The sequence below is a fragment of the Pinus tabuliformis genome, chromosome 6, assembly GCF_031772625.1.
Source record: "Pinus tabuliformis cultivar Carrire ecotype Pingquan chromosome 6, CPIR1, whole genome shotgun sequence".
Classification (NCBI taxonomy): Eukaryota; Viridiplantae; Streptophyta; class Pinopsida; order Pinales; family Pinaceae; genus Pinus; species Pinus tabuliformis.
The window spans coordinates 334,574,734-334,596,685 of record NC_142292.1 but is presented as its reverse complement, the minus strand read 5'-3'; the positions used below and the strand labels follow the sequence as shown (position 1 = coordinate 334,596,685).

Genomic DNA, 21,952 nt, shown 5'->3' with positions numbered 1-21,952 from the left:
TACCAGCAATGTCCAGACTCCAGACTCCAATAGGCCATGGAGCTGGCTGTACAGTGTAGGTCCTAGGAACTAGGAAGCCACCTTCAATTAATTATTACACAGTGTAACTGTAAAGTTTAAACAGAACACCCAGTGTTTCCCCAACAGTGGCTGTTGTTCTAAGAACAGTGTTCTAACTTTCTAAGTTCTAACTTCTAACTTCTTGCTTCAAAGTTCAATGTTCGCTGTCATTATGAAACAGAGTAAAGAGAAAGGCGTATAATTTTATAAATAAATGATGACATAATTTTATTAGCATCCAGAAATGACCAAATAAATTTTTTTAAATAGTAAAATACATATCTGGATTCTGAACTTGAAGACTGATATAATATATTTGTCAATTTTCTTTTTTCAGTTTCAGACTTCAGTGAATGTCATCATCATTCATGGCAACTTCAAGTTCAGCCATTCATGAGGCAGAGGAAGTGGCACATGACGCTGAAACAACCCAGAAATTTGATCCAAAGTCACCACTTTGGAAATATGTCACTACTGTTGGGAAGATCCAAGGAGGTGGATCATTGGCATGGGTTTGCAGTGAGTGTAAAAAGGAGTTTAAGGGGTCATACACACGGGTTAAAGCACATTTGCTTGGGTTAAGAAACCAAGGGGTTCGAATATGTAGTGGCCCACCTAAAGAGAATGGGAAAGATGGAAATGGTTTAAGCAAGGTAAAAATTGCAAAATATCAGAGAGAACAAGAAGAGGCAGATGCTAAAGCAAATGAAGCAAATCCTGTCTCCTATTTAAAACACTCAGTCTCAAAGCCTCCACTTTATTCTCATGCAAATGTTGGGTCAAAGCGGTCAAATTTGGGACCGCTTGAGAAGAGTTTTAATAATGATGCTCGAGAGATAGCAGATGCAGCTGTAGCCCAATGCATTTATGCAAATGGCCTTCCCTTTAACCTTGTGCGATCTCCTTACTGGGCAAAGATGGTAAAATGTTTGACTGAAGCCCCAAGAGGGTACAAGAGCCCTGGGTATGAGAAGATACGCACCACATTGTTGAGTGCTCAAAAGTTAGATTTGGAGGCTAAATTAGCCCCCATTCGTGATTCATGGCTCATTTCAGGGGTGTCCATCATTTCTGATGGATGGAAAGATCAAAGAAATAGGCCTTTGATCAATGTGATTGCTCAGAGCCCACATGGGGCAATGTTTTTGAAGGCAGTGGATTGTGAGGGGCAGGTGAAAGATTCTCAATTCATTGCTAACATCTTGATTGAAGCAATTGAATTGGTGGGGCCTGAAAATGTTGTCCAGGTAATAACTGACAATGCAACGGTGTGTAGAGCAGCAGGCCTAATTGTTGAAGGCAAATATCAGCACATTTTTTGGACCCCTTGTGCTGTGCATTCATTGAACCTCATGTTGAGCAAGTTGGGGAAGCAAATTGAGTGGATTCGAAAAATATTTGAAGAGGCAAAAGAAATTCAAGCCTTTATCACAAACCACCACATGTCCCAAGGCATCTACAGGGAATTTGCTAAGTTGGAGCTGCTTAAGGTACATATACTTAAACTTTAAAGTTTAAAGTTTATTAAATATTTGACTCTAAATTCAAATATCTAAATTGATGAATCATAATAGGTTATTCAATCAAATAATTTCAAATTTGATTCAAATTATGATTTTTGATTTTCAAATTGATTGAAATTTGAAACATTGGCAATTTGACACCTGCAGGTTGCTGAGACTCGATTTGCTTCTCACATCATAGTCTTAACAAGGCTCATGCAGGTGAAAGATGCATTACAATCAATGGTATGCAGTTCTCTTTGGAATCAATGGAGGCAATCCCAATCTGATAGAGCACAAGCAATGAAACGGTTGGTTGTTGATGACGAATGGTGGGATAAGGTGGAGTACCTCTTGGCATTTACTAAGCCAATTGTGGATTTGCTCCGTATGTTTGACACAGATATGCCTAATCTGGGAGAGGTGTATGAGGGCATTGATTCCATGATAGAGAAGATCAGGTTGGTTATAAATGCCAAGGAGAATGACCCAGATGAAATCTTTTACAGAGAAGTAAAAGATATATTGACCAAAAGGTGGAACAAGATGACCACTCCATTGCACCTTTTAGCCTATGCACTGAATCCAAAATATTATGCTGCAGAGTTGCTACGTGATCCAGAAAGAAGCGCACCAAACAAAGACCCAGAAGTCGCAGAAGGATTTAAAAATGCTTTTAGAAAGCTTTTTGTAGATCCTGAAATTGGGCTTCGGATTCGTGCACAGTTTTCTCATTTTGTGGGATCGGAGGGTTGGGGTTGTGATATTGACTGTATGCGGGACAAGAGCAGATTAAGTCCAATTGAGTGGTGGAACTTCTATGGTGGGGCACTTCCACATATCCAAAAATTGGCCATCAAGGTCTTGTCACAGGTTGCTAGTTCTTCTTCAGCAGAAAGGAACTGGAGTACATACGGCTTCATCCATTCAGTGAAGCGAAATAGATTGGGCTCTAAGAAAGCTGAGGAACTAGTGTATATTCATTCAAACCTTCGCCTTCTGTCACACAAGAGAGATGAATACAAATTTGGGCCCAACAAATTATGGGACGTGGAACCAGAGTTGCCTGACTTGGATATGACATTGAATGCCATGTCTCACATGAGTTTGTTTGATTCGGAGCCATCATTGGGAATAGGTGCATCTTCAAGTGGACATGGAAGCAATGTTCCCACTCCCAGTGCCACTTCTAGAGAGGATGTGGAAGTGGAACATTATAGTGGCATGAATGAAGACATATTTGATGATATGTAAATTTGTAATTTATGATGGTGTTTTAACTTTTAACTTTTAAACTTTTAAGTTTTGAACAACCATATGAATTATGACTTTATGAGTAATGATATTATGATAGTACGACTGCCAGTCATAGTTCATTTTGAAATTTGTACTTTCATTATCATAGTATGTAGTAATTAGTATGCATTATTAATTTTGGTAATGATGGTGTTTGTGTAAGTTTGTAAATTGTAATTTGTAACTTGTCATGTTGATAACTTGATGTTTGTCATGTTGATAAACATTGTTTGAAATTTGAAACAAAAACTTGATGTCTGAGACTCTGATGATATGTTGAAACTTGAAACTTGAATCATGAATGTTAGAATAATCGTTAATGATGATGGCAATGTTGAATGTTTATGCCATATGGCATATGTTGAAAGTTTGAAACTTGAAACTTGAATTGATGATGATGATGATGAATCATCAATCATCAATCATGATAGATCATAGATAATTTAAATTTAGATTCTGAAATATGAATGGTAATATGAATTTTTTATTTTTAATATATATATATATATTTTAAATTTTTATATATTTATTATGTGCCGTTTCCTGCCGTATCGTATCCAGATTTTTTGAAAATTTGCCGTATCCGTTTCAAACCCCGTACCCATATCCGTTCCTGTATCCGTTTTCTGGTAACTTAGATCTATCTTGATGACATTACTGTTTTTTCTAAATTTGATCAGAAACATCTAAAGCACTTGACCAAGGTTTTTGACATGTGTAGAAAATTTGGGATATCATTGAACCCTAAAAAGTCTTTCTTTGCTATCAAAGAAGGAAAACTATTGGGCCATATAATCTCAAAGGAAGGAGTGGTAATTGATCCCAAGCATGTGTCTGCCATTGAAACATTGACCTTACCTAGAAACAAGAAAGAAATTCAAGCTTTTCTGGGTAAGATTAATTTTTTAAGGAGATTCATCCCAAATTATGCAGAGATTGTAAAGATATAACTGACATGCTCCGAAAGGATCATGAAGTTAAATGGACTATCTCTTCTAGGAATGCATTTGATCAGATCAAGAAAGCTATCTCCAAAGCTCCCACCTTGGCCAACCCTAATTATACTAAACCTTCTAGCATCTTTTCTTTTGCCTCAGAAACAACCCTTGTTGTTGTTCTATTACAAAAGAATGAAGATTCCCATGACTAGCCCATAGCCTTTTCAGCAAGGTTATGAGAGATGTTGAGCTTAAGTATGACGTAATCAAGAAGCAAGCTTATGCCCTCATCCAAGCTCCGAAATATTTCAGGATGTATGTCCTACATTCACATATTACTGCTTATGTTCCTAATGGTGCTGTAAAAATCATTTTAACTCAACCTGACACTGATGGGAAAGGAGGTAGGTGGATCACTCAAATACTTGAGTTTGATCTAACTATCAAAACTAAAAATCTAGTAAAAGGCCAGGGATTAGCCAAGATTCTAGGAGAATCCAATTGCAATGTGCTTGGAATCAATTCTATTTTAGAAGTGCAAGGGAAGAATACACAAGAACCTTCTGTCCTTTCACAAGGGAAGAATCCATAAGAACCTTCTGTCCTTGCAAAAGGGGAGAATCCACAAGAACCTTCTCTTCAACCTGAAGAAAAGAATCCACAAGAACCTTTATCTTCAGATCGGATTAGCCCTTTACATATTGATGACAAATTTCTATTGTCAGATTGGTATCAATACATTATAAATTTTCTGCTCCATTTTGAATGCCTAACATCATTCTCCAAAGCCCAGTGTAAAACTCTTAAATTGAAAGAAGCCAAGTACTACATCATAAATGCAAATTTGTACTGGAAAGATCCACTGAATATTTTTTTATTATGTTTAACCGAATCAAAAACTGAAGGAATCATTGATCAATTTCATAAAGGATTTTGTGGAGGACATTATCCTTGGAGAGAAACAACATACAAGATTTTAAGGGGAGGATTTTATTGGCCAACATTGTTCTTGCAAGTAGGGTAAAAAGTTAGAGGTTGTGTTCCTTGTCAGATGTTTGTTGGTAAGCAGAAACTAGCAGCTCTTCCACTAGTACCATCAATAATCTCAACACCTTTCCTTCAATGGGGATTAGATTTTGTTGGAGAAATCCATCCCACTTCAAGTAATCAACACAGATGGATCTTCATAGCAACAAACTACTTCACTAAATGGGTAGAAGAAATTCCGGTAGGAAATGCTACTAATTCAATAGTAATTAAATTAATTGAAGAAAATATCTTATCTAGGTTTGGTTGCCCAACTCAAATTGTCACAGATAACACAGTAACATTCTCTAGTGTTAAAATTATTGAGTTTTGCTAGAAATATCAAATTTTGTTACATCATTCAACTCCATACTACCCTCAAGGTAATGGCCTTGCAGAATCCTCAAATAAAAGTCTGGTGAAGGTAATCAAAAAGACCCTAGAAGATCATAAAAAGAGCTGGGACTCTCATTTAATTTATGCAGTATGGGAAAATAGAATAACTCCAAAAAGATCTACTAGGAAATCTCCTTTTCAGTTAGTCTATGGAAAAGATGAAATTTTTCCCACCAATTTGGCTTTCCTAGTTTTAAAATTCTTGTAAGACTCAACAGATGAACCTGGTGATTTTTCAAGAAGGATAAATTAGAGTATTGAACTAAATGAAAACAGAGATGAAGTTAAATACAAATTGAAGAAATATCATAATAAGATGAAAAGCATGTTTGACAGAAGAGCCAAGGAAAGAGACTTCAAGGAATGTGACCTAGTTCTAAGACGGGACTCGAGGAGAGAGGAAAAGGGAAAGCATGGTAAGTTTGATAATCTATGGTTTGGTCCTTTAGCAATTGGGGTAACAACACTTTTGTGCTACAAAATCTTGAGGGATGATATTCCACTTATCTTGTAAATGGAAGGTTTCTCAAACATTTCATTCAATACTGAGAAGTTGGGATACATTTCATTGTAAATACTTCGGTTTCTTTTACTTTTTAAGCTGCCAGTGAGATTTTTTACAACAAAGGTTTCCATAGCCCAAGGAGAAGGCACATGGATCTACAGGTTCTCTACATTTTATAGTAGAGAGTAGTCCCCAGTTGGAGCCAATGTTGTAGCATTTTTTGGTTTTGATAAATTACAATAAATTAGACAAAAAATGAAAATGTATTTACAAAATGTTAAGATAAGATATGGACAAAAAGAATATTGAATAAAAAATGTTAGGAAAATATTTTGATAAATATGTCCATATCAAAGAAAATGTTAGGGTAGATGCCCTAAAAAATAAAGGCAAAATAAAATGTTAGGTTAGAAAGAAAAGAAAAATAAATAAACTTTGAAAGTGTTGCAAATCCAAATGCCACTACTTTGTTCTAAATTTAGTTTGAAAAATAATAGTTGTGTTCAGTTTGTTTAGATGCCACACTAGGTTATTTTATCCAATTATACAGTTGCATCATAATTGGATTTGTTCTCATAGGTAGAAAATAAATTGGCTCAACAATTTAATCTAAGCCAATGGAAGAAATAAGGTATAGAGATATATTGTTTATAAAAAGAAAATATTTGGTTTCTAGTACAAATGCACTCCAGAAGGATAAGTAAATATGTTAGGAATAGAAGGGTTGGTAGAAATGTGAAAGTTTGAATGGTTATTTCCTAAAGATCCATATCACATCGCATCATTCATAAGTGAATAAACCATTGGGCAGAAGAAAGTGCGATGTGCGATATGCAATATCGCTATCAACCATTGGATGACTGCTCATTCTTGACCATAGGATCATATCACATCACATCATTCATAACTGCATGAACCATTGGGCTGAGGAAAGTGCGATGTGCGATATGCTATCATTTCATTCATTAAATCACCCAGACCCACAGCTGCCACGTCTCCCTATCATATCGTGACCCCACCATTCATTCCCCACTCATACATGTTAAACTCCCTCCACCTCACCTCTCATCCCGCACACTCCTCCACAATCACACTACCCACACTCCCTTTCAGCCCTCATTCACCATCCGAAGTTTATGCGGGGGGGGGGGTGTGTGCGCGAAATGGGTAGTCTTTAATACCACCCATATAAACCACAAAACTACCCTTTAGTCTTTTGGGACTAAAAATCCCAAAACCACAAACCGCTTCGTCGTATCCCCGAACGTGGTATCTTACGTAGCCGTTACTGCCACCCCACATCACCTCCACGTCACGTTTCACTTCATTAAGCTTTGCCCGATCATATTAAACCCATCATTAACCTTAAATAAACCCATATCGCCAAGGTTTAAAGCATTGGGCCCCTCCCTAAGCCCATGCTTTATCTCCCGCTTGCTTCCCTCGCCCGACTACCATTAGATCAACTTCTACCTAATCCAACGCTCCACATCCATATCGGGCACGCCTAATGGCCGAACAATACATATCTGATAAAGTGGTTTTCCTTGACCCCCCGAGGCTATGTGTCACGTGTTGGGGTATATCTGGTGACCCCTCCTCAAAATTCCTTTGCCTCATAAGAGATACGACGACCCTTAATACCACCTCCCCGCCAACCTGATAAACCGCCTATTATCCATAAATATGAAATCTCGTGCCATATTCAAAAAATTGCCTGTTACACTTTAAAACCCAAAAAACCTTTGTTTTTTGCCTTTCACCCATTTCGCAGATAAAACCCATTAGACCCTCCATTGTCAGCCTGAACCTCTGCAACACAATTTCACCTCCATTTATGTTCAAAGCACTTCCACAACTCTTTCCTCAGGCATCCCTGTGCAAACAAAGCCATCAATTTCTTTTCCTGTTGGACCTATTTTTTCTTAATTATTGTTGTGTTTTTCAGGTAATCAACTGAAGACCAAAGCTTGTATAAACAATTCTGATACTAGTTGCAGAACTTGTTTACTCCAAGACTCAATAAGAAACTTGTTGAAAAGCCTATATTTAGAAGAAGACCATTACACACAGAACCGAGAGGAAAACATTCATACAGAGCCTTGACTGTTAAAACAGAGGAACCAGATAGAGTATAAAGCATTAAAGAAACAGCTGAAACTACCGGCATCTGAGTATCCAATGGCCAAAGAAATCGAGGATTATGTCAAGAAGTTAACAGAGGTGGACACCCATGCAGCTTCAGTAGCCAATATCAAAGGATCAACAACTCTAGCTCTCATAATAAAAACACTCAAGGATTCTTTCTTCATCCTAGATGAAATCAAGCATATATTCTTGGTAAAACCCACTTTTACCAAATGCATCGAGATGGATGAAATCTACAAGAGGATAACAAAGGTTTCTATCCCAGATAAGAAATGCTAGGAAGAATCAGTAGCCAATATCAAAGGATCAGCAACACTAGCTCTCATAATAAAAACACTCAGGGATTCTTTCTTCATCCTAGATGAAATCAAGCATATATTCTTGGTAAAACCCACTTTTACCAAATGCACTGAGATGGATGAAATCTACAAGAGGGTAACAAAGGTTTCTATCCCAGATAAGAAATGTTAGGAAGAATTAAGAGATTTACTAGATTAAGGATAATGGAACAGCATTCAGTTTTTGTGGGAAAGGTTAGCCAACTCCAACCATCTTTTAACTTTTTCATCATTGACTTAGTGGGTGAGAATGATTCTAGACCTCCTCTAGTAATTCATTCTTGTTTTCCTCTTCCCTTAATTCTTCACCAGGAACCATCATTCCAAGAAGCATCAAGGCCGTCTTTAGATAAGTAAGGAGACTTTCCTCAAAGTTGTAGATCTTGATTCCGATGGTCGGTTTGCCTATTATGATATCCACAAGATTTAGGGCCTTCTTCTCCTCTCAAATTGGAGAGAAATCACCCTTTTATAGGAAAACCCATAGCTTTTTTGGTGCACATTGCAACCAGACCATAGCTCTGTCTGATGAAAAGTTAGCACCATTATAAATCTCTCATCGAGTACTATAATGGGTCTTTCTTAGTTTTTGACGATTTGACACTTCACCCGGAAACCATTTTTCCAAGAAGGGTCACTTCATGGCCTCTTAAAATCGGATTTCTTCATATGCGACACTTGTACCTTAGGGGCCACCTTCCCTTAATACTATTCGTCCCATGTGTCGATTTTTGTCATGAGTAACCATTAGTCGCTCATGTTTTTATGGTCCCCACTGGGCCTATTCTGTGTGGCAGTGTCATCAAGTCACCCTTGTTCAGAGCATCTGCGATGATTCACCTTTGCATCCATGGATTCTGTTTCATGTCCCATTATATCATGTCACAATATTCCATCCATATTTTCATATCGTTCATCCTGTGTTGCCCATTTTGGCCTCCAGTCATATTGTCCCCATCCCCTCTAGAGTTGAGTCAGTTGCTGCCAGGTCAACCATGCACTTTATGCTCTGACAAGGGAAGTTGTATGTTTGTCCCTTAGTACCACTTTCCCCATTATCCCTCGTTTCATTCCACCAGTAACATTACTATTTTCCCTCGTTCCTTAGTTGATAATCCTCATTGCCTCACCTATCACAGGCCCTATTTTGTCGACATCAGCTCATTTATTCAAGAATAACACCCTAGAGGGTGGTGTATCTTGGTTCCAACTTCCATTCATGTTCGATGCCTTGGATCAAGAAGAGGGACTCATTATTTCCCTTTGACTTGGTTGTTTCATGCTCGTGATCCATACACTTGATGGTCCAGTGATGTAGCAGATTGTAGTAGTGATTCCCAAGTGTGTGTGAGATGTTTCAGACCTCATGAGAGGGTGGCCCTTCAGGTAGCCCTCCACATGCTCAAATGCCTTCATATTATGCTACAAGATCATATGCAGTTTCACATATTTGATGGGTTTGGTTCCTATCAACCATAGTGTTCATAGCATGCACGTCTCCTTCAGATGATCCTTTCAGTTTTGCAAAGCCCTTCCCTGTTCAACAGGGCTTCTCTAGTTGTTCTACCCTCCCTCCCACCTCGATTTTTTTTTTAGGGAAGGGACATTATACCTCATTTACTCAGATATTATTGTATTCAGTCTTGGCTCATGTTTTTCTAGGTGCATTATATATATGGGATACATTGTATTATTTTCTGGCTTTATTATGCCAAAATGTCATGTAGCATTCAACATGTACTTCATTGCTCAGTTTTATGTTTTTGGGCACACCATTATTGGGTGGTTATGGGTATGCCTCTCCTGGCTCATTTAGGTCCAGTACCACAACGTAAAAGGAGACTTGCATTAGTCTCACCCCCTCTGTCCCTATCCTCTTCCGCTTTAGCTTTATTGGTCTCTCTCTCTCTCTCTAACTCCACTGTGTTGTATAGTGATTGTTTCTTTACAATGTACTTTGGTCATACCTTTTGCTCCTAACACTCCTACATTGAGGGGCAATCTGTTATCACCAAAAAATTGGTCATCTAACCTAATTTACTAGATGGATCGAAGTACACCATGTAAAGCCAATTTTACCATAGTAAAATTTCTTTCACTGTAAGAAATTACTTAATAAAGCACCTTTGTTAAGTAATTTATAGCTAAACCCATGAAAAATAATTAAATAAATCACTATTTATTTGATTCTCTTCTAGGAATAATTAATTAAACCATTGTTTAATTTTTATTCCTTGTCATATTTGACCCAATTATGAAAAATCAACAAATAAATCATTAATTATCTTATTTTTCTCTAATAATAATTAATTAATCACTAATTAACTATTATTCTTTGTCAAATTTGACGAAATCCCTTAGGAATAATTCAATAAATAATTATTTGTTTATTATTCCTTAACCAATTTCTTTAGATGATAAATAAATAAATAATTTATTTAATATTTCTAAATATAAGTTTAAATACGTTTTCCCTCCTAACCAAATATAATAAAATATTCGAAGTGGTTATACCAAGAATGGGGTTAATAATATTTTATTATTGCTCATTATGCGAGGATAACTCAATATTTTGTTATAAATAGAAGGGTTTTCCATTCATTATTTAATTTTGATAATTTTCATTGTTTCACTCACTATTTGTACCTCTGATTATTTTCATTATCACACACCACATTTTTCCCATTTGAGTTCCCATTGAGCTCAAACATTTTATTTGTTGGGTTTATGCATTATAGAGCAAAGATACTCTACACAAGCTGAAGACGTTTGAGGATAGCCAAGAACCCATCCCATAGAGGGGGACTGGTAACATTATTTGTTCCTTTCATAGGTGTTATAATAAAATATATTCTTTGTATATATGGTTTCGATTGGATGATTGGAGTTATTACTGTTTATTTTTGTTGTTTAACTATGATTGTAGCATAGATCAGGACTTTGGTGGGTTTTTTTTCTATCAATTGCTGCATATGTAAAATGTTTAGCAGTCATTTATATTGTTGAGACTGTTTGTCATCCACAATATTAAGTGGGTTTTTTTCATACATCTTTGAGAAGAAAACACTACCACATCATGTAACCTTGAAACTCTAGAATTCCTTGGAAATAACTAGCATTCCTTGTCACTCCCTCCTTAGCACACCTAGAACTCATTGAAACTCCCCATCACAAACTCTTTTTCATTCATTTCCATGTTTTTGAAACTAGTGCTCCCTTGTCTTTCCCTAGCACTTCCTGGCACTCCTAGGCATGTGTTGGCACACCCTCGCACCTGGGGCATCTTGGCATGCCTTAGCACCTAGCATGTCTTGGCATGAAAACATGCCTTAGATCTATTTAGCATTTATTAACACTTTGTAGAATTCCATGGCACATCTTGGCACTCCCTAGTTTCCATGCCCTCATATATAGTCTTAATTTTTTTGCAACCTTGGAAGCCAACCAAGCCATTGGAAAAATAGTGTTGTTCCCATCACAACAACTTCCTTTTTCTAAATTTCTATGTCAATCCATTTATCACAATCGTAGGCTTGCCTCCTTCAAATCTTATTCTGAACTTTCCCTAGCACACTTCATCCTTGGCACACTTAGAATTCAATAACACTCCTTGACACATACTCTTATTCATTCATTTCCATGCATTTTGACCTAGTTCTCCCTTGTGATTCCTTGACATTCCATAACACTCCTCAACATGCATTAACATTGTCCACTATATGTTAGAACACCTTTTTCATTCCTTGGCATGCCCTGGTAGTGCCTAACTATCATGCCCTCACAACTACCCTTACTTTTTTTGCGACTTGGGAATCCAACTAAGTCTTGGTTTGATTGCAATAGGTTGATCGAGTTATAGTTACTACAACTATACTATGACTCATGATGTAAAAACTACCTATAACTCATCTTGGGCTACTCATGTCCAATATAAATGCATCCCACTTAGCAAGTTACCAAGACAAGGCTCATGTCCAATCTTGGTCGTAAAACCACTAAGCAACATAGTTTACATCCTGACATGCTATAGCACCTAACATGTCTTAGAATCCCTTGGAGCTATGTGGCACGTGTACTTAGCATCCCCTACATTCCTTGGCATGCTTTGGCACTCCCTCCCACACCCTACCACTCCCTAACACACCTTGGCACTCTAGCATGCCATGACAATTCTTAGCATATAACCTTGTAACTCCATCCTTAGCACAACTAGAACTCGCTAACACTCCTTGTCACAAACTCCTATTCATTCATTTCCATGCATTTTGACCTAGTGCTCCCTTGTGTTTCCCTAACACTCTCTATCATTCCCTAGCACACATTGGCACACCCTAACACCTCACAAATATTGGCATGTCTCCCTAACACTCTAGCATTCCTTGGCACTACCTAGCATGCCTTGTCACTCTCTCCTTAGCACACTTAGAACTCACTGACACTCCCTATCACACACTCTTATTCTACTTTTTTATGTATTTTGACCCAACTTTCTCTTATATTTCCCTAGAACTCCCTAAAACTCCCTGCAACATGTTGGCACACCCTAGCATCTAACACATCTTTTCATGTGTCCCTGACATCTAACATGCCTTAGCACTTCCTAGCATACCTTGTCACTCCCTCATTAGCAAACCTAGAACTCATTGACACTCCCCATCACACACTCTTATTCATTCATTTTGACGTATTTTAAACTAGTGCTCCCTTGTGTTTCCCTGGAACTCCCTGGAACTCCCTGGCATTAACTGGCATACCCTCGCAGCTAGTGCATCTTGGAATGAAAACATGCCTTGGAACTATTTAGCATGTATTTACACTTACTATAATTCCATGGCACATCTTGGCACTCCATAGTGTTCATGCCCTCATATATAGCCTTAATTTTTTTGCAACTTGGGAACCCAACCAAGTCATTGGAAAAATATTGTATCTCCCAACACAAAGTATCCCTTTGTCTAGAACTCCTTTGTCCATCCCCTTATCGTAACCATAGGATTTCCTCCTACAAATCCTATTATGAACTTCCTAACACACTTCGTCCTTGACACACTTGGAATTCACTAACACTCCCTGACACACTCTTATTCATTCATTTCCATTCATTTTGACCTAGTTCTCCATTTTGATGCCCTGTCACTCCCTAATACTCCTCAACATTCATTAACATTTTCTCGCATATGTTAGAACACCTTTTTCATTCATTGGCATGCTCTGGTATTCCCTGACTATCATTACGTCACAACTACCCTTACCTTTTTTGCAACTTGGGAATCCAACCAAGTCTTGGTTTGAGTATATATCTTGACCGAGTTACAATTAATACAACTAGACTATTCCTCTTCACATAATAATTGCCTATAACTCATATTAGGATACTAATGTCCAATACAAACTCATCCCAGTTAACAAGTTACCAACAGAAGGGTCATGTCCAATAGTGGTTGTAAAACAACTAAGCAACATAGTTTACATACTGACATGCTATAGCACCTAGCATGTCTTAGAATCCCTTTGAACTATGTGGCATGTGTAGTTAGCATCCCTTACATTCCTTGGCATACTTTGGCACTCCCTAGCACACCCTACCAATCCCTAACACACCTTGGCACTCTAGCATGCGCTGACACTGCTTAGCATATAACCTTGTCACTCCCTCCTTAGAACACCTAGAACTCACTAACACTCGTTGTCACACACTCTTATTCATTAATTTCCATGCATTTTTACCTAGTGCTCCCATGTGTTTCCCTGACAGTCTCTATCACTCCCTAGTGCACATTGGCACACCCTGGTACCTCACACATCTTGGCATGTGTCCCTGACACTCTATCATTCCTTGGCACTACCTAGCATACCTTGTCACTCTCTCCCTAGCAAACCTAAAAATTGCCGACACTCCCTATCACACACTCTTATTCATTCATTTCCATACAATTTTATGTAGTGCTCTCTTGTATTTCCCTAGCACTCCCTAACACTCCCTGGAACGTGTTGGCACACACTAGCACCTAACACATCTTTGCATGCCACCCTAGCCTCTAGCATGCCTTAGAACTACCTAGCATACCTTGCCACTCCCTCCTTAGCACACCTAGAACTCATTGAAACTCCCCATCACACACTCTTATTCATTCATTTCAATACATGTGAAACTAGTGCTCCCTTGTGTTTCCCTTACATTCCCTAACACTTTCTGCCATGTGTTGGCACACCCTCACACCTAGCGCATCTTGGCATGCCTTAGAACTTAGCATGTCTTGGCATGCAAACATGTCTTGTAACTATTTAGCATCTATTAACACTTCCTAGGATTCCATGGAACATCTTGGCACTCCATAGTTTTCATGCCCTCATAGATAGCCTTAATTTTTTTGCAACTTGGGAACCCAACCAATTCATTGGAAAAATGGTGTTGCTCCCAGTAAAAAGTATCCCTTTGTCTAAAATTTCTTTGTCCATCCTCTTATCATAATTGTAGGCTTTCCTCCCACAAATCCCATTATGAACCTCTCCTAAAACACTTCTTCCTTGGCACACTTGGAATTCACTGTTACTCCCTGACACACACTCTTATTCATTCATTTCCATGCATTTTGACCTATTTCTCCCTTGTGATTCCCTAGCACTCAAAAATAATCCTCAACATGCATTAATATTGTCTGGAATATTTTAGCACACCTTTTTGATTCGTTGTCATGCCCTTGTAGTCCCTAACTATCATGCCTCACAACTACCATTACTTTTTTTACGACATGGGAATCCAACTAAGTCTTGGTTTGACTACAATAGCTTGACCGAGTTACAATTACTACAACTAGACTATGCCTCATCACATAAGAATTGACTACAACTCATATTAGGATACTCATGTTCAATACAAACTCATCCCACTTAACAAGTTACCAAGACAAGGATCATGTCCAATCATAGTCTTAAAACAACTAAGCAACATAGTCTACATCCTGACATGCTATAGCACCTAGCCTGTCTTAGAATACCTTGGAACTATGTGGCACGTGTACTTAGCATCCCCTACATTCCTTGGCATGTTTTGGCACTCCTTAGCACAACCTACCACTCCATAACATGCCTTGGCACACTAGCATGCCCTGATACTGCTTAGCATATAACCTTGTCACTCGCTCCTTATCACACCTAGAACTTGCTAACACTCCCTGTCACACACTATTATTCATTCATTTCCATGCATTTTGACCTAGTGCTCCCTTCTGTTTCCCTGACAGTCTCTATCACTCCCTAACATGCATTGACACACCCTACCACCTCGCACATCTTGTTATGTCTCCTTGACACTCTAGCATTCCTTGGCACTACCTAGCATACCTTGTCACTCTCTCCTTAGCACACCTAGAACTCGCTCGCACTCCCTATCATACACTCTTATTCTTTCATTTCCATGCATTTTTACCTATCTCTCTCTTGTGTTTCCCTAGCACTACCTAACACTCCTTGGCATGGTTTTGGCACACCCTAACACCAAACACATCTTTGCATGCCACCCTAGCCTCTGGAATGCCTTAGAACTTCCTAACATACCTTGTCACTCACTCCTTACCACACCTAAAACTCACTAAAAATTATTGAAACAATCTCTTATCTATTCATTTCCATGCATTTTGAAGTATTGCTCCGTTTTGTTTCCATGGCACTCCCATATAACACTTACTAGCATGCATTGGCACAACTTGGCCACATGTCGCCCTAACACTCTATCATGCATTAGCACTGCCTTGCATACCTTGTCACTCCCTTCTTAGCACACCTAGAACTCATTGACACTCCATGTCACGCTCTTATTCATTCATTTCTATACATTTTTACCTAGTGTTCCCTTATGTTTCCTTGGCACTCGCTAAGACTCCTAGGCATGCATTGGCACCCCCTAGCACTCTGCACATCTTGGCAATTTTCCCTTGCACGCTAGCATGCATTGGCACTGCCTAACGTACCTTGTAACTCCCTCCTTAGCACACCCGAAACTCACTGACACTCCCTATCACACACTCTTATTCATTCATTTCCATGCATTTGAAATTATTACTCCCTTGTGTTTCCTTGGCACTCCCTAACACTTCCTAGCATGTGTTGGCATCACATCCTGGCACCTAACACATTTTGGAATGCCTTAGCTCTTGGAAATTATTGGTATGCCTACCATGCCTTGGAATTTTCTAGCATGTGTTAGCAGTTTCTGGAATTCCCTAGCACATCTTGTCACTCCCTAGGTGTCATGCCCTCACAAATAGCCTTATTGTTTTTACGACTTGGGAACCCAACCAATTCATTCGAAAAATAGTGTTGTGCCCAACCCAAATTCTCCCTTTGACTAAAACTTCTTTATCCAACCCCTTATTGCAACTATAGGCTTGCCTCCTACAAGTCCTATTATGAACTTCTCCTAACACAGTTCATCCTTGGGACACCTAGAATTCACTAACACTCATTAACGCATTCTCTTATTTATTCATTTCCATGCATATTGACCTAGTTCTCCCTTGTGATAAGTTGGAACTTCCTAACACATCTTGACATGCATTGACACTATCTAGCATGTTTTAATGGACCTTTTCATTCATTAGCAAGACATGACACTCCTTAGCTATCATTCCCTAACAACCACCCTTACTTTTTTGGTGACTTGGGAACCCAACCAATTCCTGCCTTAACTAAAAAAACTTGACCATGTTATCATTACTACAACTAGACTATGTCTTGTTCACCTAAGAAATACCTATAACTAATCTTAGGCTACTCATGTCCAACCTCAACTCATCCCACTTAACATGTTACAAAGACAAAGCTCACGTCTAACCATGGTCATAAAACAACTAAGAGGCATAGTTTACATCTTGACATACCATAGCACCTAGCATGCCTAACAATCACTTTGCACTATGTGGCACATGTTAGCATCCCATGCCTTCATTGGCATGCTTTGAAACTTCCTAGCACACCCTAGCACTTTATGATAAGCCTTATAACTCTAGCATGCCTTGGCACTGCCTAGGATATAACATTTTCACTTCCTCAACACACCTAGAACTTGCTGACACTCCCTATCAAACACTCTTCATTCATTCCATGTATTTTGACCTAGTTCTCCCTTGTATTTCCATAACACTCCTTAACAATCCCTGCCATGCATTGGAACACCCTAACACCCTGATGCTCTAACATTCCCTGGAACTACCTTGCATACCTTGTCACTCCCTCCTTACGACACCTAGAACTCACTAACACTCCCCACCACACACTCTTATTCAATCATTTCCATGCATTTGAAACTAGGGATCCCTCGTGTTTCCCTGCCACTCCCTAACACTCATTGACATGTGCTAGCACACCCTAGCACCTGACACATCTTGGAATGCCTTAGGACTTAACATGTCTTGGCATGCCTAACATGCCTTGGAATTGTTTATCATGCATTACAACTTACTAGCATTCATTGACACACATTAGCACTCCCTATTTGTCATGCCCTGATAAATAGCCTTTCTTTTTTTTCAACTTAGGAACCTAACCAAGTGAATGGAAAACTAGTGTTGCACCCAACACAAAGTATTCCTTTGTCTGAAGCTTCTCTATCCAACCCCTTATCATAACCATAAGATTTCCTCTTTCAAATCTTATTCTAAACTTGTCCTAAAACACTTTGTCCATGACACACTTGGAATTCGCTGACACTCCCTAGCACACACTCTTATTCTGTCATTTCCATGCATTTTGACCTAGTTCTCCCTTGTGATGCTTGGCACTCCCTAACACTCCTAGGCATGCATTAACATTGTCTACCATGTGTTAGAACACCTTTTTATTCCTTGGTATGCTCTAGAACTCCCTAGCTATCATGCCATCACTACTACACTTATTGTTTTTACGACTCGGGAACCCAACCAAGTCCTGCCTCGATTACAACAACTATACCAAGTTACGATTACTACAACAAAAGTATTCCTTGTTCAACTAAGAAATGCCTATAACACATCTTAGAATACTCATGTCCAATGTCAATTGATCCTACTATAAAAGTTACCAAGAAAAGGCTCACATCCATTCATGGTTGTAAAACAACTAAGAAACATATTTTACATCATGACATGTCATAGGACCTAGCACGCCTTAGAATCCCTTGGAACTATGTTGCACATGATAGTGTCCACTACATTCATTTGCATGATTTGGCACTCCTTAGCACACTCTAACACTCCCTAACATGCCTTATAACTGTCTAGCATATGACCTTGTCACTCCCTCCTTAGCACGCACGGAACTTGCCAACACTCCCTATCACACACTCTTATTTGTTTATCTCACATTTTGACCTAACGCTCCCTTGTGTTTCCCTAGCACTCCCTAGCATGCATTAGCACACCCTGAGACCTAGAACATCTTGGAATGTTAACTTGGAAATCTAGTATTCCTTGGCACTACCTAGCATACCTTGTCACTCCCTCCTTAGCACACCTCAAACTCTCTAACACTCCTTGTCACACACTTTTATTTTTTCATTTACATGCATTTTGACCTAGTTCTTCGTTGCATTTCCCATGCACTCCTTAACACTCCCTAGCACATTTTGGCACACCCTAACACCTAGCACATATTGGAATGTCTCCATGGCTTATCACTTCCTAGCATACCTTCTCACTCCATCCTTACCACACTTAGAACTCACTAACACTTCTTATCCCATACTCTTATTCATTCATTTCCATGCATTAATTTGACCTAGTCCTCTCTTTTGTTTCCCTATCACTTCCTAACACTTCCTAGCATTGTTTGGCACACCTTATCACTTGGAGGATCTCGGTATGTTGCCTTGGCACTCTAACATGTCTTGGAACTACCTAGCATGCCTTGTCACTCCCTGCTTAGAAAACCTGGAACTCATTGACATTGCCTGTCACACACTCTTATTCATTCATTTCCATGCATTTTCGCATAGTCTTGCCTTGTGTTTTCTGAGCACTCCCTAACACTCCTTGGAACACATTGGCACACCCTAGCACTTGACACATATTTTCTTGTTTCCCTATCACTCTAGCATTCCTTAGCACTACCTAGAATACCTTTTCACTCCCTCCTTAGCACACCTTATACTCAGTGACACTCCCTATCACACACTCTTATTTGTTCATTTTCATTTTGGCCTAGTGATCCCTTGTGTTTCCTTGAGACTCCCTAATACTCCTTAGCATGCATTGAAACACCCTGGCACCTGGCACATTGTTGTAGCTCCTAGATACAACCCCTAGGTTGAGGAGGGACTAGTGATTAGGACATCTTGATGAGTGTTTGCAGGATTTGCTGGAATAGTTTACCTACACTCAACATTAAATATAATTTTGAAAAGTCTCGGTTTAGAATCTTCTTTAAGAAGCAAAATGAAAATTTGGTAGCAAAGTAAAACACATAGAAGAATTAAATGATAGTTTTGGTGGCCAACATTACTTGAGTATGTAGTTCATCAGTGATTGTAGCATATGGAAGAGAAGAATTGTAGAGAATTTGAACCAAACACACATGGCTTAATTTAGAATAATGTGTATCATACTTTAACATGAAAAGAGTGAAAGTAACAGTAAATGAGATGTCATATTACATGGAGTGCATATTTAGGATGTTAAATTTTACTAGTCACAGGAATCTTAAATCAACATTAGACATATATGAATATATGATTTCATAAAAACAAATCCAACAACTATTATTACATGTAATCTAAAAAGAAGAATGGAGATAAATGGATAAACACAAAGAAGAATACATACTACAGCCTCATGTGAGCCAGAATCACAAAAAATTCCATTAATCTTCAAACATGGCATACATTCCATTCAAAATTGTAGATCTTTCCTCTTGAAATTTTTAAAAACCCTTAATAATTAATCATAAAATGTTTTTATAGGGCCTCAGGATGAGAACCCCTTACAAAACATTCCTTCTTGATTTCTCAATGATTCACAATAACAAAAGGATCCGAGTGCACTAGTAGCACATATGTATTAGCTAAACCATAACTAATTAGAGTTCATTATTGGAAAAAAAATATTTACAAAAACATAAACAACAAACTTTCATGATTGATATGATCATTAATATCTTTAGTCATGGTAGACCGATTGAGGAGGGAGAGTCGTTGGATCAATGATATGGAGTAGTGGAGGGTTGATGAATTGATCACGTATCTTACACAATGATGGACTTGGTAGAGGAGCATGAAAGAACACATGATAGGAATTCTTAAGATTTGTGAGCCCTGTATAATTCAGTCGGGGAGGAAATAAAGTCTTCACCAGCCCCAGCAATTGGAACTCTTTCCTCAAATTGTTGACCATAGTTCTACCCTTCAAGGTGGTAGTATTCTCATAGGATGAATCAACCCTATGCTTGGCCTCTATGAGCATCTAAATGTACTTCTCCCAAGGGATTAACACTTCTACAAGGCCCCAACAATGGGGAAATATTGCTTGGACCCTCTGCTTGAACTTTGAATTGATGGGAGCTACATCCTTTAGTATTACCTCCAGGCATACTTCAGCATTAGCTTTGGCTTCCTCTTTTTGGAATACCATAGAGATATCTATGATTGTAGGCATCTGATCCACCACATTTGTGGCCCTCAACTCACTGAGTGGCTTTTCATTTACATACTGTATGAATTTCTTAGCAGTATGAGCATTCTTTTCACCCTCTTCCTTGGTAGACAAGATGAAGAACTCATAGTCTTTGATTACAATTTTTTTCTCAGCCATTAGAGTTATGTACTCCCAATGGTTCTTCATATATACTATTATTTCATCCCATATATCCTTCATTTCCTGGAGGAGGGACATGTTTCCTTTTAGTCTTTCTTCGAGCTCAATTATCTATTTATTAGTTGCCTATAAATTCTAGTTTATCAACTCTGCATTAGTCTTAGCAATCTCGAGCTATTTATCCTTTTGTGCAAGGGTCTGCTGGGCATTTTCCAAATCCATATGTAGCTTCTTGAGTTCCCCCTTTGAGAGTTATAGCTCAGTGAGAGTCTTAGTAAGCTTCTCTATATGGTTTTGAGTATTCTCTAGCACAAGCACTAGATAAATGTGGGACTCTATCTTCTGCTGAAGCTTTGCTACCTACTATTTGAGAGCCATTACCTCATTGTTCCTTCCTATTAGCTCTTTGGCTAGGATCTCTTTCTCTTCCTCCACATGTTCCAGTTCTTGGGAATGCACATGTTCACTTGCAGGCAACTTTAGCTTATGTCTGAGCTCCTGAATCTCAACCCGTGAACTTTGGAGAAGGGTCTCAAAAGCGACATTGTATTTCGGGTTACTCCTAGATTTAAAATAAATTATTTGAAGCTCTCATTCTACATATGTATATCTCTATAAGTAGATCTCTCATGTTTCAACTTTGTTGCAACCTTCTAGAAAAAATTTCCGACCTTGCTTATGGTCATTACATTCCTGTTTAACTCACTGTGTAGCATTCCCCCCACCTACCTATGGAAGTTGACCTTGTCTGGTAGGGGGGGCACTTGTGAGTTCCAAAGACACATCCAACACCTTGAACTATGAACCTGAAGGTAGTGACTGTGTCAAAGGATGGTGCAGTGAGAAATTCATTTGGTTCCTCTCTAGGTCCATAACAACAAGGAGCCTAGTTTGATGTGAGACCGAATTCGATGCCATTTATTGCAACATCTCTTCCCCAATCTTATTTATTTCCTTAATT

At 38.6% G+C, this 21,952-nt stretch overlaps 1 protein-coding gene across 1 annotated transcript; it reads left to right on the top strand.

The window, feature by feature from the left end:
• The first annotated feature begins 362 nt into the window (after nt 1–362).
• On the top strand, nt 363–3,284 carry LOC149258666 (uncharacterized). Its single transcript, XM_089372494.1, has 2 exons — nt 363–1,550; nt 1,731–3,284. The coding sequence occupies exons 1-2, from the start codon at nt 414–416 to the stop codon at nt 2,814–2,816; spliced, it is 2,223 nt and encodes a 740-aa protein (XP_089228620.1). The 5' UTR covers nt 363–413; the 3' UTR covers nt 2,817–3,284.
• The last annotated feature ends 18,668 nt before the right edge of the window (nt 3,285–21,952 follow it).

Bases quoted from the DNA above. Each gene is read 5' to 3' on its own strand.
- LOC149258666 (XM_089372494.1), top strand. From the start codon at position 414: ATGTCATCATCATTCATGGCAACTTCAAGTTCAGCCATTCATGAGGCA. The intron at 1,551-1,730 runs GTACATATACTT...TGACACCTGCAG, and splicing joins CTAAGTTGGAGCTGCTTAAG to GTTGCTGAGACTCGATTTGC.